Source organism: Rhinatrema bivittatum, chromosome 3 (assembly GCF_901001135.1).
Source record: "Rhinatrema bivittatum chromosome 3, aRhiBiv1.1, whole genome shotgun sequence".
In the NCBI taxonomy this organism is placed as follows: domain Eukaryota; kingdom Metazoa; phylum Chordata; class Amphibia; order Gymnophiona; family Rhinatrematidae; genus Rhinatrema; species Rhinatrema bivittatum.
Window position 1 is genome coordinate 170,182,367 of NC_042617.1, and position 21,680 is coordinate 170,204,046.

The 21,680-nt window shown below is 41.8% G+C and overlaps 1 protein-coding gene across 1 annotated transcript in view; it reads right to left on the reverse strand.

The window, feature by feature from the left end:
- STRN (striatin) overlaps positions 1 to 21,680 on the reverse strand; it is a 533,408-nt gene that overhangs the window by 377,587 nt on the left and 134,141 nt on the right. Inside the window, exon 2 of the mRNA XM_029593931.1 lies at positions 13,736 to 13,839. Coding sequence (XP_029449791.1) covers positions 13,736 to 13,839 — 104 coding nt within the window. The remainder of the gene's footprint in view (positions 1 to 13,735; positions 13,840 to 21,680) is intronic.

Consider the following 21,680-nt stretch of genomic DNA (forward strand, 5'->3'; position numbering starts at 1 on the left):
CTGTGGCTTTGTTGGATGCTTGCTTGTCAGGGATGATGGGGGGCGAGGGTTTTGTAAGAGATGAAACAAAGGAGAATAAGGCTTTGGGGTCGAAAGAGAAGTTGTGGATTTTTTTTGCAAAGTAGTCTTTTTTGGCTTTGAGGATGGCAATCCTGTATGCATTAAGATGGGGTTTATAGTTTGCTAGTGTGTTGATGGATGGGGTCTTGCACCATTTGAGCTCATTGTTACGAAGTTTTTGTTTGAGGCTTTTAAGTTCCGGGGTGTACCACGGATTCCTGTTAGCTTGGGGTGGTCTCAAGGATTTAGTGATGGTTGGGCAGGATTGATCTGCGACCTCGCTTGTTATCTTAATCCATGAGTTGATAGCCGAGGGAGCATCAGTGAGATCAAGTCGATCAAGCTCTTTTGAGAGTAGTTTGCTAAGTTGATCTGTGGAGCAAGGTTTCCTGTATTGTATTGTGGTTGAAGGGAAGACGGGCCGAGGATGGTCATTGATTTGAAGCTCAGCAGAGATAATATGATGGTCTGACCACGGGATTGGGACGCAAGTTGGGACGGTGGTGGATGATAGACCATCGTTGAGGAAAATCATGTCTAAGGTGTGTCCCGCTTTATGTGTGGGGCCTTTAACAATCTGGCTGAAGCCCAAGTGGTTGAGTGCTGTAAGTAAGATGTCGCAGTTGTGGGAAAGTGGGGAAATATCCACATGGAGATTAAAATCTCCCAACAAGATGGCTGGTTTGTCCCTCTTGAGATGTTTAGCTGTGAATTCGATTAATGGAGAGGGATCAGAGTCTAAGGTTCCTGGGGGTGAGTAGACCAGAGCAATTTGGAGATGGTCCGAGTTGAATAAGGCTAACTCAAGGTTACTTATTCTGGTGGATAATTGCAGGGAGAGTCCAAGTCCCTTTTTTGCAGCTAGTAGTAGGCTTCCTCCCCTTTTTTGATTCTAGGGATTGAGTGGATATCATAAAGTTGGATAGGGAGTTGGTTTAGTAGAACTGTGTCCGTGGGTTTCAGCCACATTTCAGTAATGGCGCAAAGGTCAGGGTTGTTGTCAATCAGGTGGTCATTGAGTAGGTGAATTTTTTTTGTGATGGATTGGGCGTTGAATAATGTTAAGGTGAATAGAGTGAGACCGAGCATTTGGGAGATAGGGGAAATCATGATTGGAATCAATCTTTGATGACGTATACCTAATATTCTGGGTTTGTTGGTCATGTGCTTGGGGGTGTAAGGAATTGTGGGTATGGGGAGTAGGCGCATCTTGAAGGTGTGGGTTGAGACCCTTCTCTTTATTAGGAGTTGCAGTCAAGGATCCAGTTACAGTCCAGGATCTAGTGGATGGATGATGCAAGTAGTTAAGATGTGAGGCTTGTTCTGTAATGGAATGGGATAAAAGATCACTAGGAAGCTAGGAAGGATGCTGGATAAATGCTGGAGGAAGTTAGGAGAAGCTAAGATGAATGCTGTAGTAGGCTGGATGAGAGGTGGATGAATCTGAGAGCGTGTGAAAGCAGGAGATGTAAAGCATAAAACTGTGCTGAGAATAGGCTAAACCGATAACGGTGAGGTCTCTGTTTAGAGTCCTGGGACGCTCCAAGGGGCGCGCTAAGGGGCAGGCCCCTTAGGTCGCGCTCCTTCGGGCATGCAGTGCCAGAGGGAGGCGACGAGATTTAAAGGCCTTTTTTTGGCGCCCTCTGATAGGCCTAGTGCCTCTCAGGGGGGCGCGGCTGACTCACCGCGTGGGTCCTGCGGTTCCCTGTCCTTCCGTCTCTTTCTATTTTTTTTTCTTTTCCTTTTGTAACTAGTTAATGGCACACATTTTAATGATCAGTAATTCCCCACCATTCATGGAATTATTTAAAGGTACAATATGACACTATCACAACAGAGCAAACTAACATATGAGATCAGTAGGTTTCTCTGTAACAGTTTTAGCTTAGGGTACACTGCTCCTTCTGGATGGGGCTTGTCGCAGCACAGTTATTTTCTAAATTTTGAAATTTTTCTAAGTAGAATAAGCATTCAAATACAGTTACAGAAAAAAAGGTTTTTAATGCCTACTAGAAGAAATTGCCTTTAAGAGCCATTTGCCATTTTATTATTTTTCTTTGTAAAATCGTGGGAATTGCTTTGATAAAACAAAAAAAAAAAAAAAAAGGAAAACGTTGATGGTTCTTTAGGCACACACCTGTTTTTCCATCCTAGATATACCCAGTCTGTACTGTTCATAGCTTAATCGTTAGAATACCATTCCATATACTCACTTTGTCCGAGGAAAGTGTTAAATAATTCACAGATTAGCATATGATTCATGGATGCTCTCAAACTGCTGAACTGTTTTTTCTACAAAGCATTACACCAGTCAAAGAACATCTGTCAAAGTAAAAATGATTAAGCACTTTTCAGTTGCCATTCTTGCATGGGTGCTCTAAGTAACAGGCAACAGGAGAGAGCAACAGCAGCACTTCCCGCTTCTCTCCCAGTGTTGCCTATGCCAAAAGCACTCGAATTTCAATTTAGTGGTGCACTAGCAATCAAATTTTATATCCTGGAGTTAATTTTGTTTTGAAATCTAAAAAGTAAATTTGTTCAAATTTTAAAGCCAATATACTCTGCCATCTCAATTTTACTAGAGTGATATTACACTTTCTGAAGTTTCTCTTTTTTACAGGGTGGGGCAGAGCAGAGATGCATTAAAATTTTTGGAACTAAAAATTAAAACTCCAAAAAGGGATAAATTTCAGATTCTACACCGAGTTTCAAAATGACATGGAGATGCCACAACCCTGATAGCCCAGAGAGCTCATAATATATTACAGTATTTTAGCTTCTCATAAGCCATCTAAGTCTTCAAAGATTAAATTCAAAGAAAAAAATACTAAAATAATTTATGATCCAGCAGCTTCCTCCTGTAACCCTTCAACTCAATCTCAACCAGAGCTGTGATACTAATGCCATAAACCTTCATTCACAACTAGCTATGGATTTTTCCCCTATTACCTCATACTCAAAAGATGTAAGAGAAGGTATCTAAGGTCCTGCCCTCACACTAGATGGACAGCCACCACCATTTCAATCAATACCACCTCCTAAAGGATTTTCTATAAGACTAAAGGATTTTCGACGCCTTTTTCAAAGAATCCAAGTCATCGCCAGGCTCTGAAAATCAGACAGTGGATGTTAGGGTAAGCCACATTCCCCTGGTTCTACACGATCACAGAGGAATGTTCCCAAATTGATTTTCTCAGGAACAAACCTCAAATGAGTGGAAACCAAATTGTCTCAGCCCAAGACCTGTTCCACTGGGATCTAGGCAATACAGAGGTCAGCTGAGTCATGAATGGATTCCAAGCACCTGTAACAGACATTATGGTCATCAGTGATTGATATTATATGGCCACAAGCAGTCCTTGAAGCCACTGAAAGTGGTCTCCTTTGAGCCAATTTTTTTTTTTAAAGGTAGCATTGAAAAGTGCTGAGGAGCTGGCAAAACCACAAAGCAACTCCAAAAAATGAGTAAGATTGAAGAAAAACTTCAAAAGCAGAAAATTAGAAAACCTTGCAGTAGAGAGAGGGTACACACCCTCTCTCTTGTGCTTGCTCAGTATTAACACTTTACTGAGCTAGAGAGAAGGGTTGGTTCAGTGCCATCACCCATGTATCATGGCTAATTCAGCCCTGCTCATTGACAGAGAACCAAAATCACAAGGACGACAAGAAATATGGTACTACCAGTAAAGGAAACCAACAGCAGAGTAGTAGTTTCTGAAATCCAGCTTCCAAATTCAACAAGATGTATAATTAATGGGACATTCTCTTCCAGAATGAGATGGTAGCAGTCCAAGCAGCATGGTTATTACTTTATCAGTCTAGCACACCTCAAGCCAGTGCTTTCAATAAATCTTTATTTAAACAGATTATTCACTGTGCCAGGAAGCAAGGCCAAGAGGACATGCTTATATTTAATCCTGTAACAAACAGTATGATTTTTGATTCCAGGGTTTACTTAGTTGTTTACTCTTCAAAGAGTACAAAGACTAGGGGACACACAAGGAAGTTAATTAGGTAATACATTTAAAACTATTAAGATAACATTTTATTACTCAATGCATAATTAAGCTCTGGAATTCACTGCCTGAGGATGTCGTGAAAGCTATTAGTGTGCATTTAAACACGGTTTGGACAAGTTCCTGGAGGAAAAGTCCATAAACCACTATTAAGGTGGAGTTGCAATAATCAACTTCTTAACCCTGGGATAAAGCAGAATATCTACCCCTTGGGATCCTGACAGGTACTTGTGACCTGGATTGGTCACTATTGGAAATAGGATACTGGGCTTGATGAACCTTTCAACTGACCCAGAATGGCAAATCTCATATCCCACACCTGAAGAAATAAGCAAAAACAAGAGTTCATTTAGCAGTATGTATCCTCTTAACAATTTTAACAAAAGGATACACCAAAGGCAGAACTTTTCTTAAGGAAATTCAGAGCTACTTCAGCATCTCAAATCTCCCAAAATCTTTAACAAAATCACCCCTTTGCTCTCCATGTCAAAATATCTCAACATAACTTCGAGTAATCATCAGGAAGTGCAACATGCTGTTAGGCTACCTGCAACACTATTACACCCATGGCTTGGCTATCCCTAACCTTTTTATTAATTTAGCTGAATAAAAGCTGTATTTGCCATTTAAGTTTCTGTTCAGTAAACTTTGTGTGCACAATGGTTCTTGTCTTAAGAACACAGATTATGAAAAGTTTATTTTAATAAAGCATTTGAAAATTTAACTTAGAGTCAATGAATGAAAACATTTTATTAATGATCTGATTTACAAACTTCTGCATATTGTGTAGCATAAACTGTTCCTAGTTGAAAAAAAGATAAGTAGGCAAGGAATCCTTCAATCACCCTTGAAACTTCAAGAGACATAATCCTATCTTTGTTTCTTGTTTAACTGAAAATTAAAACAGTAGTTCAGCATTACTGACTGAAAAGATATTTTCTCCAAAATTAGGAGTTTTATTCCCGAAGATTTTTATTTAATTTACAGGTGCTTCAAAGTAGATTACATTCAGGTACTGTAGGCATATCCCTGTCCCCACTGGGCTCACAATCTAAGTTTGTACCTGAGGCAATGGAGGGTGAAGTGAGTTGCCCAACATCACAAGTAGTGGAAGAGGGATTTGAACCCTGTTTTCTCTGCTCTAATCACCAGGCTAATCCTCCACTTGCTTCAGATTTCAACCAACCCCTTGCTTGAATATTACAACCAAATATATTAATTTTATTCCTCATAACAATTAAGTTATTAAATTTAAACTTTGTAATTAGATTTCTCTTTGTTTTCTCTTTCCTAATCGAACACCTTTGAAAAATCTCAATTTACAATTTAAAAATAAACAATCCATTTAACCCAGGAAACAGAAATCACATATACACATTAGAAATTAAATGCGAGTGCCATATCAACTCCATTTGCCAATCAATCTTCAAAAATAGCAGAGTTGCTTACCCGTAACAGGTGTTCTCCAAGGACAGCAGGATGCTAGTCCTCACACAAGGGTGGCATTATCGGATGGAGCCCAGCATGGAAAACTTTTGACAAATTTTTGTAGGCTGGGTATTGAAAGTACTAGCCAACAATTGCTGAAGGGTCTCCTGGGAGTCCTTCAGCTGCGACACAGCCTCTTTAATCCTGTCTCCAAACAGGTTCTCTCCCGTACTCAGCAAGTCAGCCAGACGGTCCTGGAACCTCAGGGCGCAGGTCGGAGGCCCATATCCATGCCGTCCAATGGGCTCCAATGCCCACTGCAGCTGATCTCATGGCTGTCTCGAAGACATCATAAACTGAGCGAACCTCTGCTTATTGCACTCCAAGCCCTTCTGGACAATAGACTGGAAGTCCTCCTGGAATTGGTGTGGCAGACATTCACTAAATTCCAGGGCCTGCTTCCACAGGTTCCGGGAATACTGGCCCAAGTAAAGCTGGTAGCAAGTTATGCAGGCAATGAGCATGGCACCCTGAAACACTCTGCGCCCAAATCATCAAGAGCTTTATGCTTGTGCCCTGAAGGAGCAGAGGCATGGGTACGAATCCTCAGTCTTTTTCAGGGCTGACTCTACTACCACCAACTGGTGGAGGAGTTGACGGCAGTCGAACCCAGTGGACGGCTGAACTAGGTATACTGCATCCGTCTTCCTGTCAACCAGCAGCACCGAGATGGGATGCTCCCACAGGTGGTTCACCAGCTCCCGCCACCACTTCCTTCAGGGCATCCATGAATTGTAGGATCTCCAGCATTTTACGCCTGGAGTCCTGCTCTGTCAATAGTTAGAAAAGCACCAATTCAGCCATGGTCTTGACGAAGCCCGTGAAGGAAAAATCCTCGGGGGGGGGGGGGGGGGGGGGGGGGAGGTTTGGAAGGCAAATCTTCCGATTCCAAGGAGGAGGATACAGACGCCCCCCCCCCCCCTCCCAGAGCTCATAAGGAGCTTCTCCCTCACTGCACCCTCCAGTGTTAAAGAGGGGGGGGTCGAAGGCCCATCAATTTGCACAGTCTGGTCCTCAAGGGCACCGAAAGTGGTGCCAGAGGATCAAGGGGCCTTGAGGTCGCAAGGGATTCGGTGTCAGCGGGATCGAGGGTACCAACCCAGAGGACCCTGGGAGAACTGCCAGGTGAGGTTGCACCATGCGTCTCCGGGCCACCATTGAGCCTAACGGCCCTCCTCTGAGTCATTCACTGGTATGGGGGCTGGTGGTGCTGACAGCAGTGCACCCGGAGGCCGCGAAGGGGCTTGGAGCTCCGGAGCCGGCTGCATCAGGAGCATACCGAGCAGCATGTCAAGCTGCTCTAACAAAGGTGCAAGCACCGGTGGAACAGGCTCTTGCGGCAGAGGCGGTACCTGGGGGAACCAGAGGCCCTGCGGGGCCCGGCCAACTGCCAACCACACACGGCTCTCTAACTCCTCCTCAAAGGCCGGTGAGGATAAACTGGCCTGAGGAGGAGCTGGTGGAATTGGTAAGTCCCCTGGATTGAGGGGGAAAGAGCTCTCCACTGGTGCCGGCCACCTGGAGGCATCTGTGGGGTCAGAAGGGATGGCCTCCTCCACGGAAGGCACTGAGGTCGATGCCTTCTCACCATCTGGTTTTGATGAAGAGGATGATTATTGATGGTGCTTCTTAGACCTCTCTTGATAAGTATTGTGGCCCTTGCCCGATACCGATGGCGACGTCGAGGAACCCGACTGGGGACGGGATGACAGGGATAGCAGACAGTCACCTGCACCTAGCTCGAGAACAGGCAAGGCAGGAGAAGGCAAACCCAACAGTTGGGGCCGGGGGCTCGTTTCCAAAGGGTGTGGAAGTCCCCAGCACAGAGGACGGCTCTAACCACTTGGACCCGAAAAGTTTTTCCATTTTGTCAAGACAGACCGATGAGCCTTGGGGGTCATCTGGGCACAGAGATTGCAGGCATGGACATCGTGAGAAGCCACCAGGTAGAGGACACAGAACTCGTGGGGGTCTGTGATGGACATGGTCCGGAGGCACTGAGGGCATTGGCAGAAGCGGGTCGATGCTATGGAAAAAAAGAGCACGGCACTTGGTCAGCCGACACTGGGAGGGGGTGGGGGGGGAGCCATCGAGAATAAACTGCGAAGGCATGAAGCACTTACTGATCGCTATCTGAGGAGGGCGAGGGACCCTACGAGACATGTGGAAGGAAAACACACCAACTAGCCAAAAAGCCAAAAAGAAGCACAAGCTCTGAAGCTCCATAGAAAAAGAGAGATTGAAGAGGGACCAGCATGGATGCATGGTTAGCGGCATGCTGGCCATGCTCTATGTGCCTGTCAAAGTTTCTAGAAACTTTGACGAAAGTTTCTAGAAACGTTGACGAAAGTTTTCCGTGCCGGGCTACATCCGATGATGTCACCCATGTGTGAGGACTACCATCCTGCTTGTCATTGGAGAAAATCCTAAATTTGCAATCTACAACCCATTTCTTTACATCTCAAAGATCAGAGAAAACAGTTCTAATATGTGGGGTTAACTAGTATGCAAAATAAATTAAGAAATCTGTGCAAGATTATGCCAATATGATGTGATAGGTTAGGGGCGGTTCAAAGCAATCTGCTGCCTGAGGCAAGGGATGAGAAAGCATTCCCACCCCCATGTTTTGGCACAAATCAAGTCACTGAGAAGGCTGGGGAGGAGTGTCCCCTTGGAGTCTGGTCCTTACAGCGACATGAAAGGCTGAGGAAAGGAGGCGGCAGGGTCTAGGTTCCCAGAGAAGTGGCAAAATAAGTGATATTTCTAGGAAGCTAGCAACCTTGGCAAAACTCCTAGGAATCCTACCATCTCCCTCCAACCATTTCCCAACATCTGCCCCCCTGGAAATGTGTGAATAGGGGGAATGTGTGACACTCTCTTAGAGCTGGTGCAAGGGTATTAAGTGCCCTAGGCAAACCTTACAGCTTTGTGCTACCCTCATCCTCCCCACATGCAATTAAAAATTATGCATTTTAAAATTTATCAATCACTTCCCTGATTCAAAAAGGGAGATTTTACATGAAAAGGGTAAAGTGCAGTCTTGTGAGAGAAAAAAATATTAGAATATGTACAGTATATTTACATATGATAGCAACTAAAAAAAACCCTGCAAAAAATGCACTTGAAACCTATGTGGTCTTAGACTTATTGTAAAATGCACTGGCTGTGGACTTGACCCTCAAAAAGCCATGATTAATCTAAATTACAATATAGTAAACCTCCCATACTAAAAGCACTAACTGTCAAGATTCAAACAGTAACACCCCTACCTATGAAAATGCAATACTGAAATATTACATCAGGACCTAACACTATACACCTATTAGGAAAACAGCATGGAGCAGATGCTAGGCTTACACAACACAAAACTGGAGGCTGTTTCTGCACTATAAATCTGAGATACTACATCTATGCAAGATGCATCTCTGTGTATATGCCTCCTGCTAACCTAATTTCCATTGTTACAGTGCTCAGGGAATTTTTGAATTTCTCTATTTTTGGGGAAATTGTTCATGTCTCAGATCTACAGTGAGATAACAAAACTTAGTTTTATGGAGGCCAGGAAATACCTAAAATATACCCTCTCTCTTGCAGTGGGCCAGGTTCAATCACTGTGGCCTGTACTAGGGAAAGGATTTTTAACTTAAGTAGGTCCTGTTGCTGTTTACGCACTAAAGCTTCTGGGAGGACAACTTGGTGGAATTTCTAAAATATGTAATCTGTAACTGTCCATTATCCAGAGCAGTATTTCTTAACTGGTTTGTGGCCAGCATTGGTCCACAGCAGAATTTTCACCAATCCACAGAGTGACTGACTGCAGGAAAATGAGGAAGAAGGCAGACCTGCTCTGTAACTGCACACCCTGTACCCATACTCTAGACCAGAGCTTTCCAAACTTTTCATGTTGGTGACACACTTTTTAGACAAACATAATTTCACGACACGGTAATTCAGTCTACTAGTAAACCAAGGTTAAAGGTTAAACGAACGAAACATATTTCGACAATTTATGTATGTTTCCTTAAATATATACATAAAAAAAATGTTTCACGACACAACCTATCTCATGAAAACCTTAAATTTATATTAAAAATATATATTCCAAGATTCATGTTGTTGTTATAATTTATGAGAAACAATAATAAAACAAATTGTCTGTCCCCCACACACTCATCTCTCTCCTCCCCCCAGCACATGTCTGGCCCCCCAGCACGTTTGCCCCCCACTCACTCATCTCTCTCCCCCCAGCACATATCTGGCCCCCACACTCATGTACCTCGTCTTTTTGATTGTTGCCAGTTAAGTGCTTCACTCCCTTCCATCATCACCAGACACTGCTGCTTGCAGTCAGTACTCCTCATGGCCAGGCCTCATCGGCAGCAGCAGCCAATGCAAGGATGGCTGGGCTCGTTCCACCCACCAAGCCCCCCCAAAAAAACGCGATTGACAGCAAAAATCACCCAATAATAAGCAACCCATAAACTGAAAAAAAAAAAAGTGAATCTCTAGAAAAAAAAAAAGCCCAAACTCGCATCAGAGTTGACCTGGCTTGCGCGACACACCTGCACACTGCAGGCAACACACTAACGTGTCCCGACACACAGTTTGGAAAGCTCTGCTCTAGACAAAGATCTTTTTCTAATCCTCCCCCCCCCCCCCCCCCCCCACCCCCATATGAGGCAGGTCCTGAGGCAGCTGAACAAGCCAGTGAGAGACAGTCAGGGTGTACTCCACTCTCAGGCCCCCACCTCCCATACAGATGCCACGAGTGGATAAGGCCACCGAAGGGCTTCAGAGTGGAGCAGACCCAGACTGTCTCACACTGGCTCATTAACTGAATTAGTGTCACTGGCTGGGGGAGGGGGGATTTATCTTTGTTAAAAAATAATGGTAGATAATTGGGGCAGGAGGAAAAGAGGAACACTAATTAAATGACCAACTAGCAGCTGACTAGATAGAGGGAACTTTTTCATCAATTATCAACTAGTGGCTCTTTGGGAGTGACAAGAGATTCTTGTTTGAGGGCCATATTTATATTGTACCCTTGTATATAATTAACCTCCTCTATCTCTTTCTATTTCTTACAATCCCAGTTCAATAGACCTTGTTAATTGTAACTGCTTCTCTTCATCACGTTATTTATGTTTTTGGTTGTATTATTCGCACCCCTGTTTTTCTGTAAACCGACATGATGTGAACGAGTTCATGAATGCCGGTATAAAAAAACCTTAAATAAATAAATAAAAATAAATACTGTTGGACTGGCCAGGTAAACGAAGAGGGACAGGATTTTTTTTTTTTTTTTTTTTTTTTTTTTTAAATAAGGGCAACTTTTAGAAAACAGGTTTAACTGGCTAGTTACATTCTTATAACGACCCATTCCACCCCACAATTTTATAAATTTCAATTGCATCCCCTCTCAATTGTCTTTTTTTCCAACCTAAAGAGCTCTAATCTGTTTAGCCTCTCTCCTTAGGCAGCTTTTCCATCCCAGTTATTTGTCGCCCTTCTCTGTACCTTTTCTGTTTGTCCTATGCCTTTTTGATGGCATGACCAGAACCACAGACAATACTCAAAGTGCCACTGCAAAGACATTATGATACTCAATTTTGTTCTCTATTCCTTTCCAAATAATTGCTAATATTCTATTTGCTTTTCTGACCACTGCCATACACTTAAGAGCTGAAGATTTCAAGTTATTGTCCATAAGGACTCTAGAGGTCCTTTTCCTGAGTGGTGACCTCAAACATGGAACCCAGCATTCTATACTGTAGTTGGGATTTTTTCCTATGTGCATTACTTTATGCTTTTCCAATTAAATTGTATCTGCCATTTAGATGCCAAGTCTCAAGTTCCTTCTACAGTTCTTCACAATCACTGGTGTAGTACCCCAACAGGATCAAGACCAGTGTTGATGCTGAGCAGAAGACACCAAGAGAAGGATCAGTCAATACACTAACAGAGTGCTCAATGCCAGATCATCAATATGTTTGGCAAGCTGAGCAAGTACTTCCCCAACTCTCCTATCCATAGTGTCAATATCCACAATGGAGTCAGCCTTATAGGGAAGGAAATGTCATCCTAGGCTCCCTGGAAGCTATCGAGGGCTTTGGGATATACCTCTAGAGATTGATATAGCTCACCTCCAGACATGGCTTTTGATGGTATGGAACCTCCTGCACTTCTTAGCTCTCAGAATCATGCATCAAAAGGTCAAGGCTATAAATCCTTACTCAAGGGTCTGTGACAACTTTACAAATGCTCCAAGCCCTGAACACAAACTTGAGCAGGAGTACGAGATCTCTCAACTCATGGGCCTATCTTCACATCAAGAAGCTGAAAGTCTCTTCAGCATTTCCTGACCATCAGCAATCAATGTGGCTGTTAAGTCCTCAGGAGGAGCTTCTAAACAGCAGCTTTAAGCTCACCTATAAAAAGTAAGCAGTCTATCCTTCTGGGCAAAACTGCTCTGGTTGGCAACTTTGTGAAACTGTCACAGCCAGAAACATTGTGGCCTTGTTCCAGACACTTATTGCAAACCTTATGGTGGTCAGTAATGGACATCATTCGCTTGCAACTGGACAGAACTTGAAGCTATGTTTCTTGGGCACAGTGAGGATAATGTACAAGACAAAGTCAAAAGAAATGTTAGTTTTGAGAAAGGTTTTCTTCTCCATACATAAACAAGCCGATGCAATACAGTACATTCAGCCGAGCATACTGATTAACCTGTGGTTGGACTTGCGTCCACAACCCCTTATGCTATAATGGGATTATCGCGTACAAAATGCACATCCAACCCCTGGTAAGGCTAATAGCACTCATCACATGCAAATGCATGTTGATGAGGCTATTAGCTATTCTCCCCCGATTAAAAAAAAAAAAGTGTGCCTAATGTGCACATTTTTACTCTCAGAAATTACCGCCAGCCCAGAGCAGGCGTTAGATTTTTTGGGCTGCTCAAAAATTATGGAAAAGCAGAAAATAGTGTTTTTCTGTACTTCCTCTGACTTAATATCGTGGTAATATTAAGTTGGAGGAACAAAAAGGAAGACCACCTTTAAAAAAAATTATTATTTTTTTTTAAACATGCCAGCGGTCAGGTTAGGAAAAGGGACACTCAAAATTGAGCATCTGTTTTCCTAACCACCTGACAGCCAACCTCTCCTGGGCGTCTGCTGCCGAGGAGTTGCTAGGGGCACACAATTTCACCTAGTGCCTCCTTTTTACCATGGCAGATTTAAATATTAAATGGGGTGCCCTGGAGAGGTCCATCAGCGCGCTTTGGGAGAGCGGCTGCTCAATCATGATCGCCCATTTTCCCCGTGCCAATACTGCATCTACCTATGAGTTGGGAAGCCACCTGGCACAGTAGTGCTGAAGAAACCATCACAGGCCAGCTCAATGAAAGAAAAAAAAATGTTTAAAGTGCCAAAAATCCTAACTGAGGTAAGGATGTTAAACTCTGAAGAAAAACTTCACAAATAATGGGGATCTTATATTTTAATGGGGATCTTATATTTTAATGGGGATCTTATATTTTTTTACTTGTCTATTAAATCTCTTTTATCAGATTTATCAAATACATCAATTCACCATATTTATGTAAGATGCCCATTATTTGTGAAGTTGTCTGTTAGGGGTATCTGTGAGTTTCTCTCTAGTATTGTTACCAGAAAAGGTTGAGCTCTGTGGGGCCATAAAATAAAATACATGTCAGATGGTCTCAAGAAAAAAATGTACTAAGGGGAACTCTTTCATTTAATGCATCACTGCTTAGTCCAGGTGTTATTTTCAAGTTTTAAACAAATATTTGTTGCTCTTTCCTATGACATTCATAATTTTTTTTCTTTTTTTGGGAGGCAGGGGTGTTTTATTTAGTGGGGATTCTTTTCCTTTCCCGTTTAAATAATTCAAGTGAAACAGTGGAGGTCACAGACCGTTAAATAAAATGGTTCTCTCCATATAAGCTGGGTGGTATATTAAAGTATAATAAAATCTTGAAAATAGACAATCAAATTTGAATAGTTCTGATACCATTGCCTTTCACAAATATAAATGAATTGAAAAAGCAGTGTTGATATCAGTATTCTTATAAAGCTTGTACACAATTAAATTTCAGCCACTTGCAGAGACAATTTTGGGATAGAGAAGATGTAAAAGTAAGGCACCTTTCCTGTTTAAGAGCATATTCTAGCATTTTGATCCTTCTGACCAGATCCTTCTTGAGATTTTCTTGTCCTTTCCTTTCACCTTGAAGGAAGGCAATCTGGGCCTGAAAAAAAACACAAAACACAAAACATCGCATAAATAAATGCAAGGAAACTAATAAGATTACCAGTCAGTCTGCATCTATGTGCATAGATATCAATACTAGCAATGGAAGAGGAAAGTAAACTATGAACTGGGAATCTGTTAATATACATTGCTACTAGTCTTCCCAGACTCAGGAAACACAAGACAGCTGCTCTTTCATGGCCCTAGTCACCAGACAACCCAGACAGAAGTTGCAGACAGTGCACAATTTCCTATATTTACTGACTGAAGTTTTGGGACAATATAAAACACAGCTCCAGACACTACCAATATTCTGAACTCTGAAGAGCATCTTCTCTGGCATGCTGGCCAAAGGGAGCAAGGAAACACCACTTTAACAGGTGTTTGAAGTTTTGAGTTCAGTACGTTTAATCCTTGTGAAAAGCAATCTGGAGAGACATGTAACAACCCAAATCATCTGAAACCATTACAGTTTACAATGAATTTGTGAAGCTCACACAGTTTATGAGGGGAAAAACAAACATTATGATGGAACCAATGCTGCTACAGCACAGCATTTGTATGCCTAACTGGAAGGTGTATCTAGGCTCTTGGGCTACGTAACAGGGTGCAAGTGTTATGCTAGTAAAACATCTTTTCCATAAAGCCATTCCAATTGTTTTTCAAAATACATGGGGAAAATTCAAGCTCTGCAGGGCTCCAACTAACTACAGTACATGAGCTGGCTAAAACCAGGCATAGCTAATAAAGATGGGGGTCAGACTGCATAAGAGCTAGAGCTACCTGAAACAAAGGAGAGAAAGCTGACCAAAGGCAGGCAGGTAGACCCAAAAGCAGGAACTAGGGAAAACACTGTTAGAAGCGTCATCCTAGAGAAAGGAACATTTAACCTGTTACTTGTGAACTGATACTTTGAAGGGCCTAACAGGCCTAGGTGGCTCCTGGCAAAAAGGGAACTAACTATTATGGACAGAGCTCAGGCAAGCTCTAGGTATTTTGTCTGTAAAAAAAAAGGTTGTGTCTTCCCTTTGGCTCCTGTGCTGCTCACTTGAAAAAAAGACTTCAGGCTTATTTGTTCTACCCCCGCAAAAAACCCTTCTGTTATGAGGCTAGTGAGCTGTAGGTGGACCATGGTTAAGCAACAGGGACAATATGCTGCTGAGAGTAAAATCTTTTAGATAAAAACTTTATGCATATACTCAAAACAGTTCATTGGCAATCTTCATGAGAGCAGACCTTTATTTTTATTTATTTGTATTTAACAGCTTTTAATATACCGGTGTTCGTGGGGCACATCACGCCGGTTTACAATAAAACTTGAGAAAGGAGGAAATTACAATAAACAAGGAGCGGGTGAGGGAGCAGGTGAGAAAGGGGGTGGGGGAAGGGGATAGACAGAGGAGGAAGGGATAGCAGCTGAGAAGATAGAGAAGAGTAACCATAATTGAGGAGTAGTTATTTACAGCAGGAGTTATTTACAGCAGAATAACTGCAGAGGTGAAAATATTTAAAGCAGGTTATAAATTACAACTTATTTACAGCAAAGTATAGGATACAATTAACTTATGGCAGATTGTTAGATACAAAAAAATATTTAGATAGCATGCTAGTGAGAAGTCCAAAGGAGCATACAGGTAACTCAGACTAAAGATATACAGCACGTACCATGTTATGCAGATACATATTTCAGTGTTTACATCATATCCCCTTTAGCAGATTAAGCACACAGAAGAGCTCAACTGTAAAATTTATAACCAGTAAAAGTACCTATGGGAAGAAATATTTAGAAAATAGGCTCCCTTCTCATTTCTTTTGCTTAGCTATTTTGCCTTTAAATGTATATATTGCTTTTCTTTCATTTATATTTTTTGCTTTTCTAATTTTAGGCATTAAGTGCCAAATCTTAGGTACCCAGATGACCTAGCTTCTGTGACTTTTCCACTCCTGAAAGAATCTATTTAACATACTTTTATATTTAAAATACAGAGGAAATGCCTATCTAACCTGAGCCATAAACATGTGAAGTCAATTTTTAAAAAATTAAATTTCTCACAGTTGCAATCTATGTTTTACAAAATATTAATTTAAGACTTCCTGGTATGAATAATATTGTAAAATCACTCCCTATTTTCCAAATAGATATATACTTGGGGCTTCAATTTTATTCTTTGCTATTAAGATGATGGAGAAGGGGAAACCTGTATAAAGCATTATGATAAAAAGCATATATTTTACATCCCTATTAGTAGTTGGTAATAATTACTGGGTAAAATGTATTAAATTTTTGCTCCAGGTATAAAACTGCTCCATATTTATAATTGATGGAACTACCTTCGTGTTTCTGATGGAGCAAATGACAGAACTGTAGAGAACTAAAAGAGGGAGATGATAAAAACTGTCCTGCATAAGGATCAATATTTAAGTGTTTGAGCTTCTGCAGATAGCAGCTGGGATATATCCTTAGGCATGTGGACTAAAATAACTGGGCAGATTGAATGGACAATTGGTATTTTTCTGTAGTTATCTACTATGTTATCTAGCAATACCTTAACACGAGGACTCATGCATGGTTAAATGATCACAAGCTGTGAAAAATTAAACTAAAGAAAAGAGTTTTCTAGAAAAGACGATTATATGTAAACACATTTGTCCTTGTATACAAATTTACACACTTTGTTAAAGATACAATAAATGGACAAAAATGCAGTTTAATTCTCGTTAAAATGCAAAAAAGGTATGAAAAAAACTAATGAGTTGACTGTCTGTTCTGGAAAGAACAGCAAATTGATGTTTCTTTTAAACTGGGAAGGCTAAAGTCCTTATATTATATCTTTCTGTGTTTGTTTCTTAAATACAATAAAATTATGAGCCCTAAGAATGTAATATGTATATACAAGCCATTAAGCCCGTTAAAACGGGCTACATTAAATTTTTTTTCAGTCCATTTTCGAACACAGCACCCTTCTACACTTTTTCTCCCTTTCTCCCCCTTCCCCTCATTCACTCACCCCCTTCCCTCCACTCAGTCTTACTCACCCTGTCTCCCATTGCCTCCCTCCCTCTCACCTCCCTCCCCTTCCCTCAGTCACTCCACACCCTCTCTCAATCCCATCCCCTCTCCCTCAGCCCTCCTCCACTCCACAACTTCTTACCCTTCCACTTACTCACATCCCTCTGTCTCACCTCCCCCTCATTCTCCCTCTCCCCTCACTCCTCCTCACTCTCCTTCCTCGCTACTGGCCGCTGCTCCTTGTCGCTGCCATGTTGATATCCAGCTGACGTTCGCTGAGACAGACGTGCTTGCCCGCACATGCGCAGTAGAGCTGCTCTCTACTGCGCATTTGCGGCACAGTCAAGCTTCATTTATTAGGTTGATAACAGCATGACTATTTTCACTACCAATTCATAATAAAACAAGGGTATCACACTAAAAATAGCCGGAATATCTACTTTCTATAGTAGACATTTTGCGACAGACCAGAAGTCTTTGCTAATGCTGTTTTCTTGCACCAACTATACAAATCAAATCTTCCATTGACTGTGCAGCCTTACTCTTCATTACACAGCTAAACACCACCTCTTCCTTCTTGTATAAAAGAAAATAAAAAATGAAATGCAACATTAGTAAAACGAGAACATAAGATCTGCCAAATGCGAACTCAGGAAAAAAGAGATCATGGCGCAAGAATAGAACTAACAGACTACTCAATGCCTACCGAACCCGGGTAGCAAACTATAAAAAAACTAATCCATATTGCAAAAAAAGATTTCTACTCGAGCAAAATAAACAAATACCAACATAACCCCAGAATGCTATTCAACATCATACAAAGCTTCACCAAACCATCAAATGAACTAAGAACACTTTCCCAACACAGACAAAAGCAATGAATTTGCTGATTACTTCACTAATAAAATAAAAAATGTAACACTCCTCCACCAACATCAACACACATACCCAAACCCGAAAATTGCAACTGAAAATGACATCAACTTGGTCTAATTTCGACACCGCATCCTCGCTAGAAATCCAAAAAATCATCAAGAAATTGAATCCAAACCACCCCATCGACAGCATCCCCATACCAACTATTAAACTGATCGAATATTCAATAAGCAAAACTATAACTGACATAGTCAACCTTTCCCTCACCGAAGGAAAATACCCTGAATGCTTAAAATCAGCAATAATTAAACCATTAATAAAAAAGAACAACCTAGACCCGGAGAACATTCAAAACTACAGACCTATATCAAACTTACCTTTCCTCACAAAAATCAGAGAAAAACTGTCCACTCCCAACTCTGACTACCTCGACATGAATATACTTCACCCCACTCAATTTGGATGCAGAAAAAACAAACACTGAATCCCTTCTCCTCTCACTAAATGACAGTACTTAGGGGATTTGACAAAGGACAAAACAACCTCTTAATCCTCCTAGATCTATCAGCTGCATTCGACACAGACAACCATTCCATCCTGACAGACTATCAGAGATAGGAGTCATAGACAACACTTTAAAATGGTTCACCTCCTACCTATCACAAAGAACTTTCCAAGTAAGGTTCAACAACCACCTCTCGAATAAAGTAAACCTCAACACAGGAGTGCCTCAAGGATCAGCCCTATCCGCTAATCTCTTCAACATATACCTTCTCCCAATCTGTCATACACTAGAACGCCTTGGTCTTACCCACTTCCTATATGCTGATATACAAATACTGGTCTCCATACAGAATACGCTAGAAGAAACATATGAAAGAACAGCTATATATCTCTCAGAAATCAAACATCTAAATGAACTGAAACTCATAATAAACATAGGTAAAACAGAATTAATCATCCTCGACAAAAAAACATCACCGCCCCCCCAAAACCACTCCAAACAGAAAACCCAAAAACACTAATCTCCCCTGTCACACATACGCCGAATCTAGGAATCACCATTGACAAAGAATTATCATTCAAAAACCACATAACCAACAAGATAAAGGAAGGATATCACAAGCTTTTGACACTCAGACATCTCAAACTTTTCCTTGCACTAGATTACTTCATCTTCTCTACCTGGACTATTGTAATGCCCTAACTCCTCAGCGTACCACTTGCTACCATCCGACACCTCCAAATCCTACAGAACACAGCCACCAGAATTCTGACCAGATCAAAAAAACAACCACATCACAGCAACCCTCATATCACTACACTGGCTCCCAATAAAACACCAAATAGAATACAAAATACTAACAATTCTGCATAAAACAATCATAGGACAACAACTGGCTAAGCAACTCAATCGTATTCTATACTCCGAAAACGACCCTATGCTCTTTGGAAAAAAGAACCTCCTCAAAATCCCATGACTGATCACAACCCGAGAGAGAGCAATATCCATCACCAGCCCCTCGCTATGGAACTCAATACCAATCGAAATAAGAACTGAACCAAACATCAAAATATTCAAAAAAAAGAGCAGAAAACATGGATGTTCACCACAGCCTACTCAAACTCACTCAACCAGTCCACCAAGCATCCACGCCACCCAACGCCAGGAAGAATGCCGCACTTAACTCGCATCATTAAATGACCTCAGATAATAATCGTACTTAAGAAGTTATATATAATTGACTTTATATGTAATATCAATTGTTGTAATATTTTGATGTATGCAATAATACCACAAGTAACTTCAACCTTAGATGTAATCAACTAACACAATGTGATATGATATCTGTCCCACGACTCTGTAAACCTTTCTGATGGCGAAACAGAATGACGGTATACAAAAACACGCTAAATAAATAAATTTACTGAATCACCTGGATTACATCAGTAAGATAGTCTTGCTCACTACAAACCATCTCAGAACATATACATGTATTAATACAGCGGTTCTCAGCCAGTAGGCTGCGACACACTGGTGTGTAACCAAGAGCTAGGAAGTGTTTCAACAAAATCTGAACTTGACAGCAAGCTTAAGCTTTCTACAATAGCCACATGTACCTGCTGGCTGAGAAGAGTGCAGAGTGCTTTTCTCCCATCCTGGCAATCACTGCCACCCCAAGCTGAAAATGTGGTTATGTTGTATCCCCCCTCCCACCCCCACCACAATCACCATCAGCATACCCTGTGCCATCACTAAGATCACTGCCGTCACCAGCCCAGGCTTGAAAGGCTGCATCCTATCTCCCTTGTGGTTTACCTCTGCCACTACAGCCTGGCTCAGAAATATGCGATCCTGCATCCTGCCCCATAGCCACAATCTCCACCATTACTATCTGAAAGGGAAAAGAAGATAGCTCAAGGCATTCTGCCATTTTCTTCCTATTGATGGCACAGATTGCTGTGAGGCAGAAAAATTTAAAAGCAAGTTTGCTTACCGTAAACGGTGCTTCCGTAGATAGCAGGATGAAGCAGCCATACTGTCTGGGAGCGACTCGCGACCAGTCAGTAGGCAGAGTTTTCTCAGTTAGTACAGAGTTTTGATCTTTGCACGGCTGCACGGTGAGCTTCCCGCGCGATTGCCTTGTTACCTCAGTCTCTTATAGCCAAGCGAGATGTACGTGGAAATGTTTTGGTAGAAACTGTAGACTGTCTAGGGAGGTGGGAAGGGATTGCATGGCTAATTCATCCTATCTACGGAAACACCGTAAGCAAACTTGCTTTTTCTCCGTCGATAGCAGGGCTGAATTAGCCATGCTGTCTGGGAGTCCCACGCTCCCGGGTTGTGTCCATATATGTTTTATGAGTTGAGGACACTACCCTTCAATAAAGGTAGACAGTCTTATTCAGTATTTAGGGTTGACAGAACTGCCTAACCCAGAGCTGCATCGGAAGATGCTTGCTGTTCGATACAGTAGTGAGATGTGAAGGTATGAAGAGAAGACCAAGTTGCAGCTTTGCAGATGTCCAGCAGCAGAACACTTTTTAAATGCGCAACAGATGTTGCTGTTGCACGTATCTGGTGTGCTTTAGGTTTGTCGCTCAAAACAAGAGAACGTTTATTGTAGCAGAATTCAATACATTGGGACAACCAACTAGCAATGGTTCTTTTGGATACATGCTGGCTTGGATTATTAGGGTTAAAGGAGAGGAACAATTGAGATGGTCTTCCTTGAGATTGAGTCCTTTGTTTGTAATAAGCTAATGCTCTTTTACAGTCTAAAGAGTGCAGAAGCTTGTACGGTCTTTATGATGAAGTTTAGGTTTGAAGACTGGCAATGTAATTGACTGGTTTATGTGGAGAGCCGATACTACTTTAGGAAGAAAAGTAGGATGAGGCCGGAGTGACTTTACCATGGTAAAATTCTAAATAAGGAGAATAGTGAACCAAGGCTTGTAGTTCACTTTCTCTCCGTGCTGATGTGACGGCCACTAGAAATACAATTTTCCATGTTAGGTATTTTATGTGGCATGAATCTAATGGCTCGAAAGGAGGCAGCATTAATTGTTCAAGTACTATATTGAGATTCCATGGTATAGGTGATTTTGGACACCTGTGGCCTTAGACGCAGCAGGCCTCGCATGAATCTGGAGATTAACAGATGGCTGGAAATGGGAAGTCCATTATGAGAGTGGTGGAAAGCTGCAATAGCGCCAACATGCACACGAACTGAAGCCAGCGCTAAACCAGCAAGGTAGAGTGTATGAAGATACTCTAGGAGTTGCGTAGCTGTTGATGAGAAAGGGTCTAGCCTTCGTGGTTTGCACCATTCTGTGTAACGATGCCACTTTCCTGCATAGTTACGTCTAGTTGAAGATTTCCTAGAAGCAATGAGGTGGTCTTCAAGTTGAGCTGGCAAGTCCCAGGTGGTTTAATAATTGCCTTTCAACCT